The following is an 18,190-nucleotide window of genomic DNA, read 5'->3' as shown; positions in this document are numbered from 1 at the left end:
TAAATGGTTCTACCCAGTCCTATAGATATATTTTCCTTATGGTTATGTGCTAATCCCATACCCCCTTTTTCAAGACCAAGCACCAGTAAAATTCTACCCTCCGTGGCAATGAGTCCTAGATAAAACAGGGCTTGCCAAAGCTTCTAGAGTTGATTATGGGCCACACCAATAGGTAAATGGGTACCCAGCCTGCTAACCTCCTGAAGGCCTGCCCAAGAGAAGGGGTCCAGTGTGCCTGGGAAAGATGACTCCAAACCTCTGGCCAGTCTAGCCAGACCGTAGCAGAGGGGTGGACGCCTTTAGGTCTACTGTAGCCAAGAAGCCCCATCAGAGAGTTGGCCGACCTCCAGCGGCACAGGAGGGTAGGGAGCTGGAGGTGGGAGGGCGGCAAAGGACAGCCCTACCCCGGCCCGGGCTCGGGAGGGCCGCGCGCGCAGGCGCGCCCCCGCCCCGCCGCCGGAAGAGCCAGGCAGCGGAGCTCCGCGCCAGACGCTGCGCCGACGCCGGGGAGAGCGCCGCCCGCCGCGCAATGCGGCCCCTCGGTAGCACCGGGGTCGCCGAGCTGCGGGAGCCCGGGCTGCCGCTCTCAGCCGACACATCCCCGTCCGCGAGTGAAGAGTCGCCGGCCGCGAGGGAAGAGCCGGCGGAGGCCGTGGAAACCCCGGGCCCCAGCTGGTGCGGGCTGTGCCGCTCCTGGCCGTGCGGTTCGCGCGCACAGCCCGGTGAGTGCGGGTGCGGACCGTGGCGCCGGTCTCGCCCTTGGGGGGCCGGGCGGGCGCTAGCGCGGGGCGCATTGCGGACCACGATCCCCTACTCTCCCCTGCCCAGAGCCCCGGGATCCCGGGAGCTGTCACCTGGGGGCAGCACAGCAGAAGTCCCCTGTGCGAAGCCCGAGAAAGTTTCTGATTGTTTGGAACCCTTTGGGGATTCTAAAACTGTTAAACTGTTCCTATAATTAAAGTGTTGCGGGCCAGTCGGTGGAGTCAGATTGCAGTTGGGCGCTCCTGGCCGAGGTCGGAGGTTGGGTGGTCAGCGAGAAAGGCCATCCCACAGCCTGCCCTGCTGGGAGGAAGCTAACCATGAAAACTGATCTCAGTGGTAAACGGTGTACCCCGAAGAGGAAGTCGAAAAACATTCGAGTGTAACAAATGTTTGTCCCAGAATCTTGGGAAGGCAGAGTTGGGGTTAGGAGGACTTGTTAGCAATTGATGCACAAGAAGGCAGAGGTACCATCTTACTGATGTGGTTAAGGGGTTCATGGACTCGTCCCCCAAACCAAGGACCCGTGGGAAAAACCCATGATCTCCTGCAACGCCTTCCTTTGACAAATGAAAGTGAGGCCCAGGAAGGTGAGGGCTTGGGCTTTTTGTTTTGTTTTGTTTTTATGAAGGTCTGGTGTAGGTCCCTGCAGCACCAGCTTGCCAGAAACCTAGCCTAGGGCCCTTTCTATTAGCCTCAAGCACGTTTCTCCTTGAACTCCACCACCCACTTGGAGCAGCTGCTTGGAAGAAGAGGGAAATAAGCAGATGCCCTTTCAAGACAGTTACACAGTCTGCACCACCTCGTCTTCTGGGTCACCTCCCCTAAGTGTGACTCGGGATTTCTATGTCTCTTACTGCACCCCAGCTTCCCTCCTCTCTGTATGCCCTTTCTCCAATTTAGATATAAACTCCCGGAAAATGACTCTTGCTCCATTTTTGTCCTAAACACTAACAGAAATGAACAGAATTCTATTCTTTTATGCATGGTAGAGCCTCTCTCTAGAGCAGGAGTTACCCCAAGTGGGGTTGACCAGATGTGCAGACCTTGGAAGAGGTCAGTTCCTCACCTTGTCACCCTATGGCTAAATGTCATTCTGAGGGAATGCTGAGTCAGGCTTTGCAAACTCTTAAACCTTTCCCCTGTTTGTGAATGGCAGAGGAATACTGTTCACTCAGGCGGCACATGGCAAAATGACAAACCAATATAAGTGATTGCACTTAGAATGTGTGGGCTCTTATAACTTCAAAGAAAGTTGGTAACAATAAGGTTTAGCAATAGTTATTAAAAGGGGACCAGATGATATTCCAGAAACAGGATTGCCACAGAAACACTTTAAACCACAGTACTGTTGTCATTGAACTTTGTGACAGTATCATTTTAGTTTCTTAAATCAACTGGTTATCTCAACAAAATTCATTTTCAAGTTCAGGTTGAAACTGTTACCAGTGTTTCTTACATTCTTGGATAACCTTCACAGACAACATACAGCTACCCTAAGACATCTATTTACTTTCTTGAGGGGCTGTGTGGATCTTAGACTGAGGCAAGAAGCTGTCTTGGGCCTGTGCCTTACATTCCCCTGGAAGGAATGAGTTCCTTAGCAGTGATTCTCTAGCCAGTAGAGCTTTGTGCAGTTTACGGCGATCCTGCTCCAGTAGGTCTGGGGCAGGCTTAGGAATTAAAGTTTTAGGGTGGGGTGAGTGGGAACAGATCAACCAAATAACTTGTATGCATATATGCATAACCCATGGACACAGTTGGTAGTATGGCGAAGGCCTGGGGTGGGGAGCGGGGGCAGGGGCAGGGGCAGGCTAGAAGGGGTCAATAGGGGGAAAAGGGGACATATGTAATAGTTTCAACAATAAAGCTTTTTTTTTTTTTAATTAAAAAGTTACTAGTTGGGTCTAATTCCCAACCAGGATTGCAAATCACCAGTTTAAAGCAGAGATTAGAGAACTGAGCAACTTTTCTGTTTTCTTCTCACACGAAATTGCACTATGGCCAATTAATTTGAGTTATTTAGAGTCACCAAATTAATAGAAATGCTTATATTAGGATATGAACTTGAAGCTTATTACATAAGCAAATGCCTGTGGATTATGCTACTCTTGCTCATCTCCATTGACAGAGTATTGAAATTACTATTCAGTAAGAGACTGAGGGTTGCCTGTGTAGAGCCAGTTCTCACCCCCATTAACAAATAATCAAGTTCAGCAAGGCCTTATACCAACTGTCCTGTCCCCATCGGGAAGCATGGGCCTTAAGAGTTTATAGGCAAGAAAATATGTGAGTAAAAGTGTTTTAAGGAAAAGATAATCAGAGCCAGGGGTGTGAAATTAAGTTTTCAAAGAGTTAAAATAGCATGTTAAAATATTCCTGGAGAGAAATTGCAAAAGATCCTTTAAATATAGACCAGGGAGATGTTTTCTGCCCTTGATCTTGTTCTGTTCTAAGGGTGTAGGTTCTCTGTATGGGTTGGGTTTCTTTGAAGAAAAACTATTTTATTTGGACTTGAACATCTGAAATTTCAGAGGCTAAATTCTAAGGCTGACTGCAGCAAAAACGTGTATGAGTGGTGCTTAACTTAGCAGTCTTGTAAAGTTTCCTTTTCATGGGCTGAGTAGGTATGTGTAGTTTGTTTCTGCAGTATCTGAGCACATGCTTACAGAACAGAATGTGGAGATTCTGGCACTTAGACAACATAAAATCTGTAACATGACAGCTCAATCATTCTCTTCAGCTGTGTACCTAGAACAGGAAGAGGTGAAGCCTCTGACCAGCATGGGATGTGTTACTGTGAAGGTCAGGCTGTAGAATGCCACCAGGAAGACTGCATCATCACACTTTGTAAATGTGTCACTTGTGGGCAAAGATATCTATCTAACACTAGGATCTTGAAATATATTACCTGGTGTTTGCCTTTATAATGGAAGGACATTTTAACACACACACACACACACACACACACACACACACACATCATTATGTAATACCATTCTACAGTGGAAGAATACATTGTACATTCCTAGATGGAATGGTGATCCTGGTTTTACTACAAGTTGCATGTTCCCACACGTCCTTTAGCTCTGCGTGCTCTTAGCAAATGAGAGCCAGTCTTGTTTACTTCTTATTCTCTCCTTTTTGTGTGTGAGCGTTCAGGTGTGGCCTTTTAGGGACTTCTCTGTTCACTCTACTCCATTTTGCTCTCCTGAATGCCAGGGGGTGAGATTGAAAGAAGGTTCTACTCCTGTTTTAGGCAACTAAGACAGAGGAAGTAGCTGAACAGAAGTTTAATGCTCAGTCAGACTGTCACTAAGAGATTGAATACTTGATGGCCTGGAGAAAGCAAAAGTGCCCTGGCTCAGGTCAACCAGGTAGTTGGTATTAGATGACAATTCTAATTTTAAAATGTATTTAAAAAGCACTTTGGGCTCTGGCCAGGTGGCTCAGTTGCTTGGAGCATCCTCCCATACACCAAAAGATTGTGGGTTTGATTTCCGGTCTGGGCACATACCTAGGTTGCTGGTTCAGGGTGTGTACAGGAGGCAACTGAACGAATGATGTTTCTCTTTCACACTGATGTTGCTTGCGCGCGCGCTCTCTGTCTCTCTCTCTTTCGCTCATTTTCTTTCTCTTACTTTTACTCTCTCATCAGTATCCTTGGGTGAGGATTAAAAAAGAAAGGGAAAAAAACGCACTTTGGGGTCAGAAGGGTAGATAGCCCCTTGCCCTGGAAGAGTTTATGCTCTAAATGAAAGATAACATTGTAAACCATGAGAGGTTTAAATAAAGATTTGACTAATGGTTCAAATTAATAAAAGACAGAGCCTTCTTAAATCATGCTGTTGCCGTGGTTTTACCCTTTGCATCTTTCCTTGAGACCCTCTCACATCCTTTCATTCAGCAACTATTGAGGGTCTTCCATGTGCCGGGCCTGAACAAGACAGCTGAGGCCCCAGCCCTGGAGGAGCTCGCAGGCTTGTGGAGGAAGTCAGCTCATCAACAGGTAGCCATAGAACAGTTACAAACTGCTTTCCAGGAAAGATCACTTTCTTCATAAAGCACAGTTCACCAGTGAGATGATATAAAACATCATTTGGAAGCATTTTTCTCTAGCCATCTTGACAAGCATTTCTTAAAAGATTTCTCTACTGTCTTTACTTCTTTTTGACTTGTAGGTGAGGGGGGTGATTCTTCAGGGAGTTAAAGGAAATCCATTTTATAGGGTGAAATTGCATTTCAGAAAACACAGGTTTAAATTGTTTCCTTCGTCTGTGGTTCTTCATTTTTGGTGGGAAAAATGTTTCCGCTCCAAAAAATAGACATGCTTAGGAGGTGATATTTGCAGCTTGTTAGCCATTAACACTGTCCCATTTTTCTCAGTTTCTAAGTGAAAATGATAAAGTATACACTTGGAAGTAAGGACTAACCAGAATTTAATCTTTTTCAGAAGCCAAGAAGAAAGCACCCTGTCGTGGACTTGGCTTGTTTTACACATTATTGTCTGCCTTCCTTTTCTCAGTGGCCTCTTTATTTGTTAAAAAAGTGCAAGACCTCCATGCTGTAGAAATTAGTGCATTCCGATGTGTGTTCCAAATGTTAGTCGTTATCCCTTGCTTAATATACAGAAAGTAAGTATTTCTTAACTGCAAAGTAGAAAATAATAAACGGTTGTAAATCTTTTGACCTGTCCAAATTTACTCTATAGTATCTGCTTTAATCCCTCTCATAGATTTGCCAGTCCCTACACCCTTTGGCTCTGATTACTGAAAAGTCACAAGGATCCCACCTAAATAAGATGCTCAGAAGCACACACAACATGCCCAACAGAGGGGAAGAAAGAGATTCAGTTATTCTCCATTCTCATTTTGAGAACAAAACTCTCCTAGTATAATTCCTCTCATCGTGTACCACCTTCCCTTCTTAGTATTTGGAAGAAAAAGTAAACAAGAGGACGTGGTAGTGTCATCTCCCAGTGTCAGAGGTTTCTTTAGGTAGAATAGGTTGCTCTGCTACAAGGGCAGACAGAAGGCTACCATAGTAATATTTAGGTGTAAGGTGCTGTGGGAAAGGGGAAAGGTAATCTTGAGGAGGGGCTTTTTAACTGCTTTCCATATTCAGTGTCCTCATCTGTAAACTGAAGGGAATGACATTTATCCTCTACCTTTAGAGGGCATACACAGGGTGCCCTCTAAAAACTGTATTAATACTTTGACCTGTGGTTACAAGAATCAAATGGAGTTTATTATAGATCAGAGTATTTTGTAAAAAATGTAGCATTGATCTCACCCATCCCATCTTCTTCATTCATGTGAATTCTGCACCCTGCCCCTTGGCACACACACACACCCTCCCCAGGTTAAAAGTATGCCTCCCCCACACTGTTATAACCTCTATAAACCCCTGTGTACTTTGAACTCTGGGAAAAGAGACCCGTCTGGCTCCTGGTGGCTTCATGGCTCTTTCTTTCTTTGGCAAAGATGTTTAAACCCCCAATTAAAAGCTTCAGTTGCTTACCACCAAACTCTCCTTATATCTAAATACTGTGCATATTCTCTCAGAATTGTTTCAGTCCATATACTGAGGATTTGGTGAAAAAAGTTAAAATTTGCTAAGATCAATATTGTTCATCTTCCCCATTTTTGGAATAAAAGTATTGTCAGGGGAAGGCACTAGAAAAATTTTCTTAAATCCTTGGTGATAATTTAGTTTGACCCATTTCAAATTTCACTATTGAGGAAGATTCCTAGCTTCTCAAAGTATGGACCAAAGGTGACCACACTTTATTTCTGACTCCAGAGACCCAGGGTCCCCATGTCTGGCCTACATGCTGCCCTAAAGATGTCCAGCCCCAACACAGATGAGCAAGATGCACCTAGCCAGGAACTAACACAGGACTCTGTTTAGCAAATATTTAATTGGAAAAACTTTGATGGCAATTATTATACGTACTGAATGCTGCAGGTTCTTTTTCAGTGTGTTTTACCTCTTTCCCTAAAGAGAATAGTGAAAAGTTGTCTCACATTCAATGATTTAACGAACATGTGGCATTGGTACTGCTTTTATAGAAAAACTCATAAGAATGCACAGCGTCCAGGACCAAGTTTTCTTTTTTTTTAATAGTAAATTCCTCTTTATTCATTATAATAATTTTTGTACATGTAATCTGTTTTATGAGAGGACCAAGTTTTCTTATATGGGGCAGCTAAATCTTGAAATTTTACTTATCAAAGTAACACGCTTTCATATATGTATATATTCAACAGAAAATTTGGGGAAAGTAAATATAAAGAAGGAAAATTACTAGAATGAGGTCTAACCACAATGAGCATTTCAGTATATTTTCCTTTGTCTTTTTTTGCAAGCATACACAGGGTGCCCCCTAAAACTGTATTAATGCTTTAACAGCTGATTTTTGTTAAATTTTGAAAATGAAATGTACTTTAATAAACACTGCCTTTGTAAGAGTGTGTATACATTTTGGGGGACACCCTATTTATACATGTAGCAAATTATATCAAACATAAGAAAAAAAAATATCTGTATTTACTAAATGATACTGTTTATGTAGTTCTCTTGTATTAGTTTTGCTTACACTGTGAACAGTTTAATGTCATTAGCTATACTTAGAAACCATTTTTTAAAGGGATATAATAGTTGTGGACATTATCATATTTAACTTGCTGTTACCCTATTTTTTGATAGTTAAGAATTCTAAAATAATACTTTATTAAAAATTATAGTTTAAAAACAAATAGCAAGTTTCGTTTAATATGCATTACTTCATTTGAATTTCCAGAACTGGGTTTATAGGCCCAAAAGATCTACGAATCTTCCTCATTCTCAGAGGAGTCCTCGGTTCTACTGCCATGATCCTTTTATACTACGCTTTCCATACGACGTCCCTCGCCGATGCCACGGTGGTCTCGTTTAGCTGTCCAGTGTTTACGTCTCTATTTGCTTGCATGTTTCTCAAGGAAAAATACAGCCTTTGGGATGTTCTCTTCACCGCATTCGCCATCACCGGAGTGATCCTCATCGTGAGGCCGCCGTTTCTGTTTGGTTCCAACACTGCAGAGATAACTGGAAGCTATTCAGATCACCTGAAGGGCACGTTCGCATCACTAGGACATGCCGTGTTTGCTGCCTTGACTCTCGTTATCCTCAGAAAAATGGGGAAATCTGTGGACTACTTTTTGACCATCTGGTATTACATAGTGGTTGGCCTCGTGGAGTGCGTCATCATCCTCTTTGTATTAGGACTGTGGAGGCTGCCGAACTGTGGGATGGACAGGCTCTTTCTCCTACTAATCGGGCTGTTTGGTTTGGCAGGTCAGGTGTTTCTCACCAAAGCCCTTCAAATAGAAAAGGCTGGGCTAGTAGCACTAATGAAGACCATGGATGTGGTTTTTGCTTTTATCTTTCAGATTATTTTTCTTCATAATATACCAACGTGGTGGACGGTGGGTGGCGCGCTCTGCGTAGTAGCCAGTAGTGCTGGAGCAGCCATTCGTAAATGGTGCCAGGGATCCAAATGAAGCATCATTGCAGAAATGTGTATTTTTTAAGTCCACCTTCACCGAGTACACACACACCACATATGCACATACCTGGAAAATCGGAATTTACTTAATTGATTATATTTAATAAATTTCATAGTTTAAGTATCATTTTTTAACATGCTATGTCTTTTTTTTTCATCCTTATCCAGGATATGTTTATTGATTTTTTAAAATTTTTTTTAGAGAGAGAGGAATGGGGAGAGAGAGAAACATTGATTGGTTGCCTCCCCTATGCACCACAGTCAAGGATCGAACCTCAAAGTTAAGTGTATTTTTTGTAATGATGGGATTTAGGTCCTGAGGAAATTTTAGATGCTCTTTTAGCAGTGTAGAGGCTAAGAAACTTATCAGTAATAATGCTGCTATGATTAGTATGTTGAAAATTCATTGGAAACATAATTCCATTTAGGAGGCCAAACTGAAACTTGGAATAGGTGCCTACTTAATGGTGTTAAAAATACGAATAAATTAGCCTTATTTTCAAGGCTTTTATAAATGATTATTATTCTTTAAACCCATATCTGTGCCTTTTCATTTTAATGCCAGATTTTTTATATGTAAACTATTTGAAAAGTTTAATCACCAAATTTGACTAATAGTTTCTCTTTCAGTGGCATTAGCAACTTTAACTGTCATTCCATAATTTTAACTGTCTTCTGATTTGGGGTTTTTTTTGAAACCACACTAAGTTTTTTTAATCACAAGAAAGAAATCTTGGCATGGCCAATGTGCACATTTCCATCCTAAAGTGTTTTCTCCTCACTGGAAATGTGATTTTTCTGTAAATTCCCTTTGAATTTATAGTGTGATGCCAAATAAAATTTTCTCAGGAATTTATTAGATTGAACCATTTGAAATGACAGAGATTTACCTTTTAACTTACAAAACCCATAATTTCTTAGGGTTCATCCTAATAGATACCTCCCTTACCCTCTAAGCCAAATTAGAGGACTTCGGAATATATATTTTTAAAACAACTTTCTAAAGTTCAGCAATCCTATTCAACTTATTTTTATAGTCTTTTTGCCTTATGGGATTATTTGTAATAATGCTTCATATTATATGTTAAATGTAAAGACCTGTGAATTCCATGGTTGGTTGACTTTTGTGGTTTCTTGAATAGAAAAAATAATCACTGTTAAATTCTAGTATGTCAGTATGATATTAAATGTCAGTGCTATATCATGATATTAGTATCAGGAAATAAAATGACAAATTTTATATCTGGAACTTCAGAAGCCAATACTCTGCTGTTAAGAGAGAATTGAATATTAAGAAAGCTTGGGAATTTAATCAGAAAGTTGGAAATACATGCAAATGATATTTTGTAACAATGAATCCTTATTGCTAAAGCTGTAATGGTCTCCAGCTCTTTGTCAGATGTAGCATCTATTATTTTAAGCCTTCAGATTTGAAAGGTTCTTTCCCACCCTTTCATCACAGTTCTTCCAAAGTAAGAAGGAACGTGGCTTCTGAGGTTTATGCCTTAGTAAGAAAGGATCTTCAATAGTTCCAAGAGGGAATTTTTGGTTTACTGATCGTTCCAAATGCTCCCCACCGAACAAATCCTAAATAAAGTCTATTTAGGGAAGTCACACTATCATAACTTTATCCTAATTCATAATATAGGAGTCTAGACTTGCAAAAATATCATTTTGCAAGCATCTTAGATAATTACAGAATCAGCATTTTAGAGCTCAAGGGTTAAAAATCCTCTTGTAGGAGCCACACTACATAGATAGGAATGCTAGGGAGGGGACCTGCCTGAGATGAGTTTCCATGGCCTTATTCCTCCTGACCCCCTTAGTACCATGATAAAGTAAACCACAGCTTAACCTACCTAAGATAAATTAATGCTCAGGGAACCCTCTCCTGGTTCTTGACCTTGCACAAATAAAAGAACCTATGGGGCCTTGAAAGTTACATCCCTTTGGTCCTGGAAACTAGAGACATTTTATTTCAACAATGTAGTTTAAGTACTTGAATGTCACAATATATGACCAAGGTTGGGGGAAATGTTTCTTTTCCCAACTTTTATAGGGTGTGATTCTTAAATACTTTTATAATGTCCAAGGTATATATAAGGATATGTATTGTAACCATTATGGGTGTATATTTTTTGCAAAGATTGTAGTTTATCTTGAAAAGGGAAATATTTTCATAAATTGTTTTTATTTTATAAGTACTAATAAAGTGAAAAAAAAGCGCCATATTTTGGTTTTTATGACTATAGCAAATGTGCTAGCTAATATAACTTCCTTTTTCATCCATGTGCTTCAGAATTTATTTTATAAAGTAGACTGACCTCTGGCCACTCAGCTGTGATGTACTCTTCTAGTTACAAACTGTCCCTCTGAGACTGTCACATCAAATCCAGTATCTCTAAAGGCTTCTGTTCCAGTGAGGACTTCATTGTTCTAGACCAGCGGTTCTCAACCTGTGGGTCGAAACCCCTTTGGGGGTCGAACGACCCTTTCACAGGGGTCACCTAGATACATCCTACATATCAGATATTTACATTACCATTCATAACTAGCAAAGTTACAGTTATGAAGTAGCAACGAAAATAATTATGGTTGGGGGTCACTGCAACAAGAGGAACTGTATTAAAGGGTTGCAGCATTAGGAAGGTTGAAAAACACTGTTCTAGACCCTCCAGAGCAGGGGTCCTCAAACTACGGCCCACGGGCCACATGCAAATACAAATGTTGTATTTGTTCCCGTTTTGTTTTTTACTTCAAAATAAGATATGTGCAGTGTGCATAGGAATTTGTTCATAGTTTTTTTTAAAACTATAGTCCGGCCCTCCAACGGTCTGAGGGACAGTGAACTGGCCCCCTGTTTAAAAAGTTTGAGGACCCCTGCTCCAGAGCTTGGCACAGCTTTGTATTCTGTTTCCATAGCTGATTTGTTAATTGTGGAATGTCTGCCTTATAGTGGTGTGGATTCATTCTTTGGCCATTTCCACTGATACCACCTTACTCCAAGATTTATCACTTCATAACTGAATTACTACAACGAGAGTATTTAATTGGGTTACCCATGTCTAGACTTTCCCACTCAGATCCTTGTCACACTGCCATACTAATCTTCTGAAAGTCCTGCTTTCATTGTTACTCTGGTTACTGTGGTGAAACTACAATGGTGCCTTACCATACACCATTCGGTAACTATGCCAGCAGCCATCACACAACCCTAGAATCTCAGATAAAGTTTTATTTCTTAACTAGTGGCCCAGTGCATGAAATTTGTGCATGGGGGAAGGGGTGTTCCTGAGCCCGGCCTGCACCCTCTCCGATCTGAGACCCCTCAAAGGATGTCCTACTACCGTTTTACAGGGATTGGGCCTAAACAGGCAATCTGGACATCCCTCTCACAATCCAGGACTGGCACCTAACTGCTCACCTGCCTTCCTGATTGCCCCTAACCACTGTGCCTGCCAGCCTGCTCTCCCCCAGCTGCCCCCCTGCTGGCCTGCTCACTCCAAATTCTCCCCCCTGCCCGCTGTCCTGATCACCTCCAACTGACCCCCACTGATGGCCTGCTCTCCCCCAACTGGCCCCTCTACTGGTCTGCTTACCCCCAACGGCCCAGCCCCCCATCAGCTTGATCACCAACAACTGCCATCCCATCCTGGCCTGGTCACCCACAACTGCCCTCCTCTCTTGGCCTCTAACCACCTCTACCCCGGCCCCACCACCAGGGCTTTGTCCAGAAGAACGTCCATAAGGTCTCCCAGTCTAATTAGCATATTACCCTTTTATTAGTATAGAAAATAGAGGCCTGGTGCATGTGTGGGGGCTGGCTGGTTTGCCCTGAAGGTTGTCCCGGATCAGGGTGGGGGTTTCCTTGGGGCATGGGGTGGCTTGGGTGAGGGGCCTGTAGTGGTTTGCAGGGCAGCCACGCCCCCATGGGGTGAGGGTCCCCACTGGGGGGGCGTGGCCAGCCTGGGTGAGGGGCTGAGGGCTGTTTTCAAGCTGGCCACACCCCCTTCAGGGTGGGGGTACCCACTAGGGTGCCTGGCCAGCCTGGGTGAGGGGCTGATGGCTGTTTGCAGGCTGGCCACACCCCTTCTGGGTGGGGGTTCGTGGTGTGGTGCCTGGCCAGCCTGGGTGAGGGGCTGATGGCTGTTTGCAGGCTGGCCACAGCCCCCGGCAACCCAAGCTCCCAGTCCCTCCTTTTTTTTTTTTTCAGCGCCTCCTTGAGCAGAGGGAAGCAGGTATCTGAGATTTATTTATCTTCTATAATTGAAACTTTGTAGCCTTGAGTGGAGGCCAGGGTTGGCCAGGGCAGGCGGGAAGCTTGGCTTCCTCCATCGCCGGGGGCAACACAAGCCTCCTGTTCGCTCCAGCTCCATGGCCGCCACCATCTTAGTTGGGTTAATTTGCATACTTGCTCCTGATTGGCTGGTGTGCATGGCTTGTGGGCATAGCGGAGTGATGGTTAATTTGCATGTTTCTCTTTTATTAGATAGGATGATATCACAGTCTGATGTAAATTGTAAGCTCTCTGTACTCTCTCCCTTAAGTGATAACTCAGTCTTCCAGGCTTCTTCCAGCCTATAATACTGATTTCTTAAACATATACCCTCTAAGCTTGAAGCAGATTTTATGTCCACACAGGCTTGGAGAGCATCAGTCCCACCTGCATCCCATTGACCTTAACCTCACTGAAGAGGAAGGTAGGAAATAAGGTCTTCCTTTGTTTCCACAAAGAGGAATAGATAACAGGATTTTGTGAACACAAAGCCTTGTCTCTGCCACAACCTCCTTCCTTTGTAGAGCCACCCAAACCTAAGCCCCACAGTTCTTGGGGAGCTGGCAATCAGAATCCCACCCCCAGGGCCTAAAGAGTGGGTGGACCCATGACCTAAGCTAAACAAAGTCAAGTTTTTCTCTCCTGGTCATTTGAATATTGAGCAAAGTTAAAAAAGCAAAAGGCACATAGTGGAACGGTAGGGTGGCAATACCCCGTGCGATGGGTCCTGGGTGTTGGCTGCAGAACCCCTGTGGTTTCACTGGGTCCTATCCCTCCTAACACCCAGTTGTCCAGCTTTTGCCAAATCTGTGGTCTCACTCCTATAATTGTAGTTGATCCCTTATTTATGATTAAGTTTCTGTTGTTTGTACCTCAAAACCTTAATCAATACCCAATATTTGCTATCTGTATGCTGACCAACCAGATTCTCATTCCCACATGACTCAGCCCTGAAGTATAATAATTTCACTGAGGCAGTGCCTCCCCTTGGGGATATGATGGGGTGTCTGACCAATTTTTTCTAGGTGACACTTCTCTATCTCATTAGCTACTGTCTTTGATTTTCTATGCTCATGAAAAAGCAATTAACAGTACAAAGCAGATGTTTAAGATGAAATAAGCGGTAAAGACAACATGACATCATCCTCAGCAGGGATTCAAGTGGGAGATGGAATCATATCCAGGAGTGATCTCTAAAGAAAAATCCCAGACAGCAGTTTGTCAAACTTTTCTATTTCATAGCCAAAATTCATGATTCTACAGTAGTGTAGTCCAACTGAAATGTAGTGCAAGATACCTACATGATACAGACTGAATGTTTGTGTCCCCCTAACATTCATATGTTGAAGTCCTAACTCCAGGATAATGGTAGTAAAAGTGGAGGGTTAGGAGGTAATTACTTACTTACTTACTTACTTACTTTATTTATTTATTTATTCATTATTCTTTAAAAGCATTTATTCTTTTTTTAAAAAATTCTTTTTGTTGAAAGTATTACATATGTCTTCTTTTCCCCCCTTTGACTTCTCCCTGACCACTACTGCCCCCCAGCACATGCCCTCACCCCCCTACTGTCTGTGTCCATTAATTATGCTTATATGCATGCATGCAAGTCCTTTGGTTGATCTCTTACCCGCCCTCCCCCCCCCCCCCCCCACACACACACACACACTTTCCCTCTGAGGTTTGATGGTCTCTTCAATGCTTCTATGCCTCTGGATCTATTTTTGTTCATCAGTTTATGTTGTTCATTATATTCCACAGATGAGTGAGATCATGTGATATTTATCTTTCTCCGACTGGCTTATTTTGCTTAGCATAATGTTCTTCAGCTCTATCCAAGCTGTTGCAAATGGTAAGAGTTCTTTCTTTTTTTTAGGTTTTTTTAAAAATAAATCTTTATTGTTCAGATTATTACAGTTGTTCCCCTTTTTCCCCCCATAGCTCCCCTCCACCCAGTTCCCACCCCACCCTCTGCCCTTACCCCCCCACTGTCCTCATCCATAGGTGTACGCTTTTTGTTGCCGGGTCATACATATGGAAAATATAGCTATTTCCATCCGCGACATGTCCCTGTGTTCGGCCTCACAGGGACCATCTCAGCCTCACAGGGGCCGTCACAGCCTCTCAGGGGATGCTGCATCCCACGTTGGGGGTGAAGGTGCGAGACAGAAACTCCTCTCACTGTCTCTCCTGCTGCTTCCTTGCATATCGCCGATGCTGGAAGTTTCTGAGAGCAGTCTGCAGGTGCTGGACATCATACTTTAACTGGTCAACATGAAGTTTGGCATTCTGTCTTTTGTTGGGCGGCTCCTTGTTGGACAAAACCTCCAGGTGTTCTTGCTGGCTGGATATCTGGTATGCTTGCTTGGATTTCGTTTTCTACTAAGTGCACAGACTACTTGTCTGCTGTCTCCCGGCATCCCATGTGAGACTGGATCTGGTGGATCTCTTTGTGCGTTTGCTGGTACAGTGGTTCCATGTTGCCAGCCCAGCCGGGTCTGGTTCTGGTTTCCTCCGAACCTGATTCTGCTTCTTGAGTGTGTCCCTATGGGTGCGAGGAGTTGAAATCTGCAGTTCATTGGGTTAAGCTGCAAAAGCGCAGGTGGTTCCTTTTGTGCCACTGGCACAGCTTGGGTGGGGATGTAAATTGAGTAGGGTGGGGTCTCAGGGAATCCCCAGGGTGGAGCAAACAGCAATGGCGTCTCTGCGACTCCTCGCCATTCTGTGACTCCACATCTCCGAGTGCCAGCGAGCAGCTCCACAAGAAAGCTGCCCTCGCTTTCCAACCTGCTGCAAGGCCGTCCTACCTCTCCCCTTAAGGGTCTGGGTCCTCAGAATCCCGCCCCAAACAAGCTCAGTGGATTCGAGAGTTTGTAACCCCTTTTGGTTGAAAAAAAATCGCGCATCCAGTTGCAGCCCGCCTGGTGCGCGACTCCGTACCTCTGTTTTTGGCGCCTCTGGATATTCTACTCAGTCTCAATGCTCTTCTTTCTTTCCTTCCAGTTATAGAACTTCCACTGGGCCAGCTTTCCCATGGTTCTGAATGATAGCTGTTTTGTCTTATTGTTGGTATTTTCAATGTTGTTGTGGGAGGCAGCACGCATAGGTCTGTACCTTATGCCGTCATCTTGGTTCTCCAAGAGTTCTTTCTTTTTTACAGCAGCATAGTATTCCATTGTGTAGATATGCCACAGTTTTTTAATCCACTCATTTGCTGATGGGCACTTAGGCTGTTTCCAAATCTTAGCTATTGTAAATTGTGCTGCTATGAACATAGGGGTGCATATGTCCCTTCTGATTGGTGTTTCTGATTTCTTGGGATATATTCCTAGAAGTGAGATTACTGGATCAAATGGGACTTCCATTTATAATTTTTTGAGGAAACTCCATATTGTTTCCCACAGTGACTGCACCAGTCTGCATTCCAACCAGCAGTGTACGAGGGTTCCTTTTTCTCCACATCCTTGCCAGCACTTGTCATTTGTTGACTTATTGATGATAGTCATTCTGACAGGTGTGAGATGTTACCTCATTGTCCTTTTGATTTGCATTTCTTGTATGATTAGTGATTTTCAGCCTGTTTTCATATGTCTCTTGGCCTTCTGTATGTCCTCTTTTGAAAAGTGTCTATTTAGGTGCTTTGCCCATTTTTTTGAGTGGTAGGAGGTAATTACTTTACATGAGGTCATTAAGATGCAGCCCTCCCTATAGAATTAGTGTCCTTATAAGAAGAGAAAGAAACCAGAGCCCTCTCTCTGTCCATGTAAAGATACAGCAAGAAGGTGGCTATCTGCAAGCCAGGCAGAGGGCCCTCACCAGGAACCAATTCTGCCAGTATCTTGATATTGGACTTCCTAGCCTCCAGACCTATAAAAATAGATATCTGTTGTTTAAGCCACCCAGTCCATGGTATTTTGTAATAGTAGCCCAAGCTGACAATTTATAATTTTGAATTTCCTGGTGACCTTATTAAATTATGTAAAAGGAAATGTGTGGAATTAATTTATAACATATTTTATTTAAGTTAATATATCCAAAATATTATCATTGCAAAATGTAATCAATATGAAAATTATTTTTAAGATACTGTGCATTCTTTTTGTCACACTAAACTTTCAAAGTTTGGAGTGGATATTACAGTCATAGCACATCTTATTTGAGACCATCCACGTTTCAGGTGCTCAATGGCCACATGTAGCTAGTAGTTACCATGTTGGACAGCCCAATTCTACAAAGTGCTGGGAGGAAAAGAGGTGTTATAATAATAACCACCATTTCTTGAATCCTGCTATGTGCCAGAACATGTCAAAATTTTTTACACATTTCTCTCCTTTGGTCCTTGGAATAACCTTATGAAATTGATGTCCTTTTTCTTTTTAAAAAAGGTAAGACGTAGAGAGTTTAAGAAACTTGTGTAAAGTCATATGCTTTCCATTTACAAACATGAAAAGATGATTTGTTCTGGACTTTAACCAAAAGGTAGTGAAGCAGGGAAGAACCTAAGCCCAGAGGAACAGCACTAATACCACCAGTAAGGTATGCAACCAAGCCTGCCATTCCCTCTGAATGCAAATTAGAGATGCAGCAATGAGGTAGTAATAAATTTTCCTAGCCAAAAAAATTCTCTGAGAAGCAATGAAGAGGGCATGGATAAGATGAAAAGGAAAGCAACACTAACCAGAAGGAGATAAGTGAGTTTGAACATTAACAAATGGCAGAATTGGTGATATAAGAGCAATCATAAGCTTGGCTCATATGCACGCAATTTCAATAAGCAAGTAGAAGTGGGTGCTATCGCTCCCATCTGTAAGGTTGCCCTTGGGAGGAGGAGGAACTGGAACCTGGATCCAGGTCAAGAATTACCTAGATTAACTATGAGGACAAAGGGAAACAAGACATAGGAAGAGTGAAGGTCACAATGGAGGAAACAGGATTATGCAACCATGCAAGGTGTGTTTGAGAGGACATCCTGCTCTAGCGGACTCCACACAAGCTACCAGGGCAGACACAGATGCTTATATGGGCTTAATTATGACTAATCCCCAAAGCTAGAGTCCATATAAACAGTCTCAATGAAATGAGAACATCATGCTATACTTATTAAATGCTTACATTATGGCTTTTCTGTGTTTAGAGTTTAAATACTTTTATTTGTAAAATGATGATAATAATGAGTAGCCATTATTTGGATGATTTTGTCTTTAATTTTTTTTAATGTCCTCACTTGGTAAATATAAAAGTTGACAATCTTATATTGGTCCTCCACTTTTATTAATTAAAAAAAATTAATGGTATCCTATATAATAAAAGCCTAATATGCTAAGTGTCCGACTGTTCAACTGTTTGACCAGTTCCTATGACACACACTGACCACCAGGAGGTAGATGCTCTGACCCGTAGGTTAGCTTGCTGCAGAGGTCCTGCCAATTGGGACTGGATGAGATGGGCCAGACATGCCCTGGAGCCCTCCCACAGTCCCTCCCCAGCCCCGTTCATGCACAGGTGGGGTCCCTCAGCCTGGCCTGCACCCTCTCGCAATCCAGGACCCCTAGGAGGATGTTGGAAAGCTGGTTTTGTCCTGATCCCCACAGGCCAGGCTGAGGGAA

General features: G+C 43.0%; 1 protein-coding gene across 3 annotated transcripts; it reads left to right on the top strand.

Annotated features, from left to right (window-relative positions):
- Window positions 1-466: 466 nt before the first annotated feature.
- On the top strand, window positions 467-10,532 carry SLC35G1 (solute carrier family 35 member G1). 3 transcript variants are annotated; one of them, XM_070432679.1, is made up of 3 exons: window positions 467-722; window positions 5,285-5,393; window positions 7,562-10,532. In XM_070432679.1, the coding sequence occupies exons 1-3, from the start codon at window positions 530-532 to the stop codon at window positions 8,298-8,300; spliced, it is 1,041 nt and encodes a 346-aa protein (XP_070288780.1). In that variant the 5' UTR covers window positions 467-529; the 3' UTR covers window positions 8,301-10,532. The 3 variants fall into 3 exon arrangements, with proteins under 3 accessions (XP_070288780.1, XP_070288779.1, XP_070288778.1); XM_070432678.1 differs by having other exon boundaries at window positions 5,216-5,393; XM_070432677.1 differs by having other exon boundaries at window positions 5,213-5,393.
- Window positions 10,533-18,190: the final 7,658 nt, after the last annotated feature.

The sequence above is a fragment of the Myotis yumanensis genome, unplaced genomic scaffold (assembly GCF_028538775.1).
Source record: "Myotis yumanensis isolate MYYU_CA2020_CCGP unplaced genomic scaffold, mMyoYum1.0.hap1 SCAF_13, whole genome shotgun sequence".
In the NCBI taxonomy this organism is placed as follows: Eukaryota; Metazoa; Chordata; class Mammalia; order Chiroptera; family Vespertilionidae; genus Myotis; species Myotis yumanensis.
This window is presented reverse-complemented; position numbering and strand designations above follow the sequence as displayed.